Source organism: Silene latifolia, chromosome X (genome assembly GCF_048544455.1).
Source record: "Silene latifolia isolate original U9 population chromosome X, ASM4854445v1, whole genome shotgun sequence".
Taxonomy (NCBI): Eukaryota; Viridiplantae; Streptophyta; class Magnoliopsida; order Caryophyllales; family Caryophyllaceae; genus Silene; species Silene latifolia.
Genome location: NC_133537.1, coordinates 311795827 through 311804899, shown reverse-complemented (window position 1 = coordinate 311804899; position 9073 = coordinate 311795827). Strand labels below are relative to the sequence as shown.

The window sequence follows — 9073 nt, the reverse complement described above, 5'->3', positions numbered from 1 at the left end:
TTTAACCAGAATAATGTGCAGATCATGCAAACGAAATATCTGACAGGTCCAACAGGATGAAACTCACAAATCAAGCTAAGACAAAAGTGAAATCAGCCAAAAGAAGGCCATCATGCCTATATTAATAAACCTTTACCCTCTGGGGCAATGGCGCCAAAATATTTATAAAGGCCAGGGAGAGCCCCCCCTGACCCAAAACAGGAAAATAAAAATAATGTTTGTCCAGCGACATCCCCCCTGGATGGGCCAAAATACCAACTGAGAATTAAAAAATATTACTGCTTCTCCTCAGAAGCAGCAGCATCAACAACCTGCTCCCCACTCTTAGCCGGCTCAGCCTCAACGTTCTGCTCCCCTGGGGAGTCGACCTCCTGTTCATTCTCCAAATTATGCAGGTCAGGATACTTCAAAGCAGCAAAAGCCATCTCAGCTGCAGGGTCCCATTTTGCCCTGGCCTCGACAGGCTCCGACATAGCAGCTGCCCTTCCTTTGATATAGAAATATAGGGAAGCATCATCCAGCTTAAGCTCCAAGTCATCCCTCTCCTGGGTAAGCTCTTCATTCCTATCCAAGGCCTCCTGCAACAGCCGCTAGCTCGAAGCTGCCTCAGTCTTAGCAGCATCCCTCTCAGCCTGCACCCTTGTCAAGTCAGCGGTTTTGGCAGCCAAGTAAGCCCTTGCAAATTCCAGCTCAGACTTCAACCTATCATAATCCGATCTCATCAGGTCAATCCTGGCTACCAAAGAAGTAGCCTGATAGGCATTATGGAGACAGGTCGCTGCACCCTGATCAAAAACAAGAAAAGTATGAGTAATTTGTACCAACAATAGAAGACTACCAAAAACAAAACACATGGAAGTTATGCTAACATACCTCCCTCACAGCAGCCAAGGCACCAGCCAAGAGGCTGACTTAATGATCCACTGAAGCAACTGCCTGAGTAGCAGTCTCAACAGGGTCAAGGGTGAGCATGACATCCGATTTAGAAACTGCATAATCCCTGATCTTCACCCTAGCAGCCTCCATATTATCCAACCTGGCTCTCACCTCCCGACCGGCGTAAACATCAACATCTTCAATTGGCTTTTTTGGGGTCAACGAACTTGTCTCGGCAGGGCAAAGAAAGTGCGGTGAGTGACCTTTGCAAGATCGGATCGCTCACCAAGTCGATGACAGTTCAATATCCCCGCTTCCTCGAGGACCTTCCTCCTTAATCTTAGCCACTGGCCGAGAGGTCACCATACCGAACCTGGCAAGACGAATAGACGACCTGGTAGCTGCAACACGAAATGCTATATCAGCAATATAAACCAAGCATCATCAGGAAGCCCAGATAAAAAGTAAAGAAAGTTTAAAATGGACTCACTTCCTGAAGTAGTGGCACTAGCAGCCCCTGAAGCTTTGGCCGCCCTGGGAACACCGTATGCCTTCAAACAGCGAGGAAGGTGACCAACCCCACAACAAAGAGGCCAGGTCCTCTCCAAAGGAGGAATAGCAAGGAAAGCAGAAACATTGGGAGTAGGATACTCAGTTTCAGTAACCCAGTCATCAACTGCACACATAAAAGGTATGACTTATTATTTTCATTTCATTTTTTCACTAACAGAAAAACATGCGAGTTAAAGAAAGAAATCAAAAGACTCACCACCACACAGCCTCATGATTTAAATACGCCAGGTCAGGACCCACAGAATGGTCCCGACAAACATATAGCCAAGAAACACCCAGCCCTTATCATGGCCACCCTTTGTCAAGTTACTCGAAGGGGAGTAGTAGACGCCCGACCTTAAAACTTATACGGCCGGACTCGTTTGTTTTAACAAAGATAACAGTCTTCAATTCATCAAGAGAAAAAGAAATATTGTGTTTTTTACAGAGGTTCTCAATAGAACATACAACCTTCCACACCATCGGCATTAATTGATAAGAGGGAACACCAATCTCCTTAATAACCTCAACCATAAGAGGCGAAAAAGGAAGCTTACAACCTGCCCTGAAGGCCCAATCATGGATGCATAACCAACTAGGACAAGCCCAGTCACCGATAGGGAATTCTCGAGATCCAGACTTCAAAGATCGGCAGGATGATCCCCTTATCCTTCAAAATTTTCTCGAACTCGGGCTTCAAACGGTTTGCAAGAGACTGATCTTCGTTTAAAGCCTTTGTAGGCTTGAATTGAAAAGCACCATGAGATATTAAGATCATATCCAATGGAGGATCACTCGGCTTATTCACTGTGGGAGATGGAGCAGCAGAAGAAGCAGGCAAAGTTTCAGAAGAAACTTCCTCAGGATTCTGAGGAGGAGGAGTTGCAGGAACCGCTGCCCTGGTAGATTTTTTCTTTGCGGCCATTATTTGAAGGATTATGGAAGATTGATTAAAGATTTGGGAAGTTAGGAATTAAGAAAACTGAAGAAAAAGAAAGTTAAAGAAAGAAGATGAGAAGAAATCGTGTTGATGAGTTCAACTTAATGAAGCACCCAAGTATTTATAGCAAAGAAGATTAGGGTTCCAGCCGCAAAATCATTAAGGTAGTTGCAGTAAATATCCACGTGTCAGCAACTGCAGTAAAAGAGCCATTACAGGAAACTGATCAGGAAAAACTTAACCGTTGGGTAATCTTGCCAAAATTAAAGTTATCTCCTCATTTTTTCGTCCTGGTCCTACAAATAAGGAGATAAGGGGCAATTGTTAGGCCTGGAAATTCACAGACCGCCCTGATAAGTACTTCACCTGAACCTGACAACCAGGCTATCAGGCTATCAGGGCACATGAAGATAGGCGCCAGGCCATGGAGAGGACAACGGTCAAAATATCAGGATGATATTTTATCATATCCGCGTACATTAATGGAAATAAATACGCAACATTAAGTATAAAGATTATGCGGTAAATGCGGCAATTAAGAGGGAGATATTCAGCAATTATTACCAGCAATTATGGAGAATATTCAGCCTTCAATGCTTGATCATGCAGCCGTTCAAGATGGGAAAACTATATAAAGAACACTTTGAAGATCTTAGAGACACACTATTCATACGCAAGAAGAAATATACACATCACTTAGAGGAATACAAGCATTGTTGTTATTATATCATTATTCTCCCCAAATCTTATAGTGAAATCCTCTCCTGGCTTGGTGCCCGTGGTTTTTTCCCATTCAAGGGTTTTCCACGTACAAAATTGTTTGTCTTGTTATTGTTGTTATTTTATTTATAGCTCAATATCGTACCCTGACAACCTGACCAATAGTCTAATTAGAGCTAGTTAACCCTACACAGTATCACCCTGACCTGATTTCGCCCTGCGCAAAATCCACACAAAACAGTAATAATCTAGGAGATCAAGAAACTCAATGAAAAATTCGAAAAAAATACCTGGAGTCCCTGCCAGCATGGAAGAAGCTGCCCAAGAGAGTTATGCTGATTCGCCCTTCATAGACGAGATAGCCAGAGTGGATCTTCCCAAGAAATTCGTAATTCCATCTATAAGAACCTATGATGGAACCTCAGATCCACAAAATCATGTAGCCTTCTACAAACAAAAAATGTCTGCTGCATCTATCCCAGTGAGTTTAGGTAACTTTGCATGTGCAAGGGATTCAGAACTACCCTAACTGGTCCTGTACTGCAATGGTACATTAACCTGCCAAATGGAAGCATCAAGTCCTTCGCTGACTTGGTCAATACATTCAATGAATAGTTCGCTAGCAGCAGGGAACTGGAAACACGTTCCAGTGATCTGTACAGGGTTACCCAGATCAAAGATGAGAGCCTCAGAAGCTTCCTTGCTAGGTTCAACAAGAAAAAAGTATCAATATCCAGGTGTGACATCGGTATAGCAGTTGAAGCATTCAGGCAGGGATTGCTTCCTAACAACGATCTATATGTGGAATTAACCAAGTATCCCCGTGACTCCTTCGAAGATGTCCAGGAAAAGACGATTGCCTATATCAGGCTAGAAGAAGATAAGAGTTACAAGTTTGGAGGGTCGTGTAATCCAAAAGACTTTGACAAGCCAAACAGAAAAAGTGGCGGCAGAAGCAACAACTACAGGAGTGGTCCATATACCAGGCCTGATCAATCAGAAGTCAACCTAACGCAAGAACAGCAAGGTAAGACTAAAATTCATCCACCTATATCTGAACATAATTGCTGTGTTGACATTGCAGGATTGATCAAACGGCTGGACAACATGGGGCCAGTAGTAAGATGGCCCAGGAAGTCAGACAACCCGAATCCAAGGAAGGACCATACTAAATGGTGCAAGTTTCACATTGATATGGGACATACATGAGAAGATTGCTTCACCCTCAGGAAGGAAGTAGCCTACTTGTTGAAAGTTGGATACCTCAAAGACCTGATCAAAGTCAGGGGCAGGATTAAAGAAACCAGCAAAAACAACCAAGAGCAGAAGCAAGAACACAATCTCCCTCTACCACCTCCACTCTATGAAGTGAAATTTATAAATGGTGGATTAGAGATTTGTGGCCTGGCCAGTTCAGCAGCAAAGAAACTAGCCATGACACCCCAAACTAAGTCACCCTGCAAGCCTGATAACATCCCACCTATGACATTCAGCGGCTGTAACTTGGTAGGTATTCCTGACATCCATCATGATGGCTTGGTGATTTCCATGCAAATTGGAACCGCCAATGTAAGGAGAATCTTAGTAGATAGAGCCAGCTCAGTGAACCTGATCATGATAGACATGCTCAAAGCCATGAAGATCAAAGAGGATCAGATCACCAAGTAGTCTAGTGTCTTGGTAGGGTTCAGTGGCGAGACAAAAAGCACCTTGGGAGAAATATAACTTCCCACTTACGTTAAAGGCGTCGTATCCTACGAAAAGTTTGGAGTCCTAGACTGCCTGTCCTCTTACAACATCATCTTAGGTAGACCTTGGATTCAAAATGTCAAGGCTATCCCATCAACCTATCACCAATACATCAACATACCAACAGATTGGGGAGTAGCGACTATTAGAAGTGAGCATAAATCAGCCCAAGAATGCTACACTAAGGCCCTAAAGCCTTCCAAGGCAGGTAAGTCCCTCGCATAGCAGTTACCGTACCCTGTCAGGAGCACTTATGTAGCACCACCTAAGATGGAAATCGATCAGGTAATCCTCAACACTGAGTACTTTGACAGGTATGTTCTAGATGGCTCTGATGCCCCTGATTCAGCCAGGCCAAAATTAGTAAGTTTTCTTAAAAATAAATCTTCCTATTTTGCTTGGTCTCACTTTGATATGACTGGAATTAGTGCTGATACTATCACTCATAAACTTAATATTGACACATCTTTCAAGCCTGTACAATAGAAAAGACGAAAATTTGCACCAGAAAGAAACGTCATTATCAATGAAGAAGTAGATAAACTCCTTGACATGGGTATGATCAAAGACGTAATGTACCTTGAGTGGCTGGCAAACGTGGTAGTCGTGCAGAAAAACAACGGCAAATGTACAGTCTGTGTAGACTACACTGACTTAAACAAAGCCTGCCTAAAAGATCCATTCCCTCTCCCACACATTGATGCTATGGTAGATGCAACGGTAGGACATGAAATGCTGACGTTCATGGATACTTCCAGTGGATTTAACCAGATAAAAATGTATCCTGCTGACCAGGAGAGTACTGCATTCATTACTGACCGGGGCATATACTGCTACACTGCCATGCCATTCGGTCTGCAGAATGTAGGGGTAACGTAAAAGCGCCTGGTCAACATGATGTTCAAAGAGCAAATAGGGGACACCATGGAGGTCTACATTGATGACATGGTAGTAATATCCAAGAACGCATAAGACCATGTGAAGCACTTGGAGCAAGCATTTCAAATTGGTATGGTTTAAAACTCGTCGTCAAAAGCTACCAACCAAAATAATATTTATAACTTCACAAACTACTCTTAGTAAAGAGGTAAGTAAAGGTCGAATCCCAAGGGATGGGTATTGATGTAGGATTTTCAATTGCAAGTAGCTATGTCTTAGGGTGTCACAAATTAGGTTGAGATGAGATGTAATCTAAACTAATTAACAAGATGAACGAAAACAAAGTAAAGCAAATAAAAGAGTTGTAAACAATTGATTAAAAGCACTAGGGTGTCATGGGTTCATAGGGGATTCATGGAAATAGATCATACAAACATGTTCTCAAATAGATGCAAGCACTTATTGTTGTGATGGGATCGAGTTAGGGTATATCTTATAATCCCTAAGAAGATTTAGGTCCTGGAGCCGAGTCGTCTAGACTGTACAACACCTACAAGTCGACTTAGTCTCCTCCTATTCAACTCTATGCATGGTCTAATGAGGCTCAAGTTGGTTTATGTCTTACAAGCCTCATTGAAAAGATAAGAGATGGGTAAAAAAATGCAAGGATTCATAGGCTCGCATTTCATCAAACATAACATGTGCATAGGTTGAAATCACAACAAGCAAGCAAATTAATTATGAAAACATATTAGATTAATCATAGATCTATTCCCATGTTTATTTCCCCTAATTCCCCATTAACCCTAGGTAAACAACTACTCACTCATGATCAAGTTTAGCATGCTAATAAGGTTGTCAATCATACTAACAAAGCAAAACATGATGAATAAATGATGTGATTAACAATAATTAAATAAGGGTAAAAGAGATTATACCTATGTGAGATGATCCAAAATAATAAAGCAAAGAATAATAGAAGTACTTGATGAATGATGGAAGGTAGTCAATCCTCCAATAAACCCAAATAATCTTCTAATTACCCAAATAAAACTAAGAACAATTGAGAGATTTATAAAAGATTAAGATATGATTAATATTGAAATGTGTATTACAACTAAATTAAGAGATGATTAAGGATTGATTAAAGCTTGATTAAAAATTGATGATAATCTAGGTAGTACAATGGGGTATTTATACTAAAATTAAGTACAAGGATTAGGGTTACTAAGGGCTTAAATGACTATTAAGACCCTAAGAGAAGCTTGAAGAATTTCAACTCTCGAGGGACATAAGCAGATCATGCTTGCAACTGCCACCAGGATTCGCTCGTCCTCACATGAAGCACGGCTGGTCCTGTAAGAAGATCCGCTCGGGCTGACATTCGGGACGCCCTGATCGTGCTCTGGTACGCTCGGATCATGCTCACGGACACTCGGATCGTTGCTCTAATCTGCTCGTCCTGAGCTCGGGCAGCTCGGATCGTGGCACGGGATTCTTCTCTTGTTTGGCTCCTTAATAATCCGCGAGGATTGTGTTGGGGATGCAAGGATCTTTTCATCATTGCCCATTTCACTTTATTTATTTGCTTAGGCCTCTAGTGTCGGTCTCCTCTTCGATGCTTGGTCATTAGATGCGATCCATTTAGCTCCATTTCGCTCCATAAATACAAGTTTAACAATCCTCTCCTACCAAGGACACAAATCCTCAAAGAATATGCAAAATGGAAAACTAAAGATAAGAAATACCCTAATAGGTGCTAGAAAGCATGGGAACGAGATTAATTTGGGGACTAAATGTGCTCAAATATGAGTCACATCAAATATCCCCAAACCGAACCTTTGCTCGTCCCGAGTAAAGAGGTGACTAAAACTATGACCTTTATTTAAACTAACCTACTAAAATAGCCGATATGAGACAATTAGCGGGTCTCACTCCGCCCCTTCAACTCATAACAATGTTGGGTTCATATACCTTTATTAGACTCTTCTAATGGTGATCTAAATAACTTGTTGATTTAGAACTAGTGGATCTAGTTGCATGCATAACAAAATAAAGAGATAAAGAAAACAATGTTCCTTACATTGTTAAATGGTTCGAAATGGACACAAGTAAGGTCTCCTACCTTCACTTGTTCTTGAGCTTAATATGTTAGGATAATTTCCAAAATCTTCAAGTTCCAAGTGTAGGAACACTCCAATCGGCTGCACCTAAGACATTCCCATAACACTAGTTCATATACTAACTAGGTATTATGAATTAATAACCTTAAATTTGGATCTAATATTATTTTCATTACTACTATAGTATTTTTAGAGGTTTTTATTAAATCTAGAGCAAAAATTATATATAAAACAATTTTATGAGAGAAGATAAGAGAGAGAGAGAGAGAGAGCATAAGAGTTATTCTTCAATTGAAAAATGAGAACCAATCTCATAAAATGGGGAAGGGGGGGGATGGATGCCGGTTTTGGCCTTTGGGAAAGGCAAGCCTACTCTTGCTTTATGTCTTATCAAAACAATAGGCTAGTGTTTAGGTGTGTAAGATTGATGATTTTGTTTATTCCATAAAAATAATCAATTTCACAAAGCCCTAACACACTACCTATAAAACCGGTCTACCCTTCATAAAATGGACTCCATTTTATCTTTGTAATTTGTCATTTGTAATATGTTGTGACATGTGACATGTAACATGTCATTAGGCATAATAATGCATATTTAACAAATTAAATATCATTATATATTAAATAGATTACATTTGACAAATTAACAAGTAATTCACAATTACATGTATATAAAATGGGTCACATTAAGTCTAGTTAATATAATCTACAACATTTTGCAATTATGATTAACTAATTACTCTTGTCTCAAATGTTTCATAAACATTAATCAATTTTAGTAATATACAAATTAATTACTAAATTAAATCTTATTTAATCACATTACAATAAGATATATAATTCTCACTTATAAATAAATTTGTTCAATTTAAGAATTTAATTAATCCGTATCAATATACGATTAATTAACTTTTCAGTTTGGGAATCGTCCTATAGGTGTGACCTTAAGGGATCAACTGATCACCACCGTCAAACGACAGTAATGTCAAACTCTAGTTAGCCAATCATTACCGATTAATGTTGATCAGTTGACTATATAATTGAATCATCCCCTACTTATTCTTATAATGAGATTTAAACATGTGATCACAGTATTGTCGAGGACACATACTCCAACAATCTCCCACTTGTCCGAGACAAGTGTGCGTCACCAATTCTCTTGTCCTATTACATCATCTCCCACTCAATGCAAGGTGTCTTGCAGGTCGTACTTGCATTTGATCATATCTTG

The 9073-nt window shown here is 40.3% G+C and overlaps 1 protein-coding gene across 1 annotated transcript; it reads left to right on the top strand.

The window, feature by feature from the left end:
- The first annotated feature begins 3395 nt into the window (after positions 1 to 3395).
- On the top strand, positions 3396 to 4756 carry LOC141620525 (uncharacterized). The gene is made up of 4 exons (XM_074437373.1): positions 3396 to 3569; positions 3704 to 4115; positions 4173 to 4224; positions 4318 to 4756. The coding sequence occupies exons 1-4, from the start codon at positions 3396 to 3398 to the stop codon at positions 4754 to 4756; spliced, it is 1077 nt and encodes a 358-aa protein (XP_074293474.1).
- Positions 4757 to 9073: the final 4317 nt, after the last annotated feature.

Coding starts and splice junctions, on each gene's coding strand:
- LOC141620525 (XM_074437373.1), top strand. CDS start 3,396: ATGGAAGAAGCTGCCCAAGAGAGTTATGCTGATTCGCCCTTCATAGAC. Junction 4,116..4,172: donor CCTAACGCAAGAACAGCAAG/GTAAGACTAAAA, acceptor TTGACATTGCAG/GATTGATCAAACGGCTGGAC. Junction 4,225..4,317: donor GTAGTAAGATGGCCCAGGAA/GTCAGACAACCC, acceptor CTTCACCCTCAG/GAAGGAAGTAGCCTACTTGT.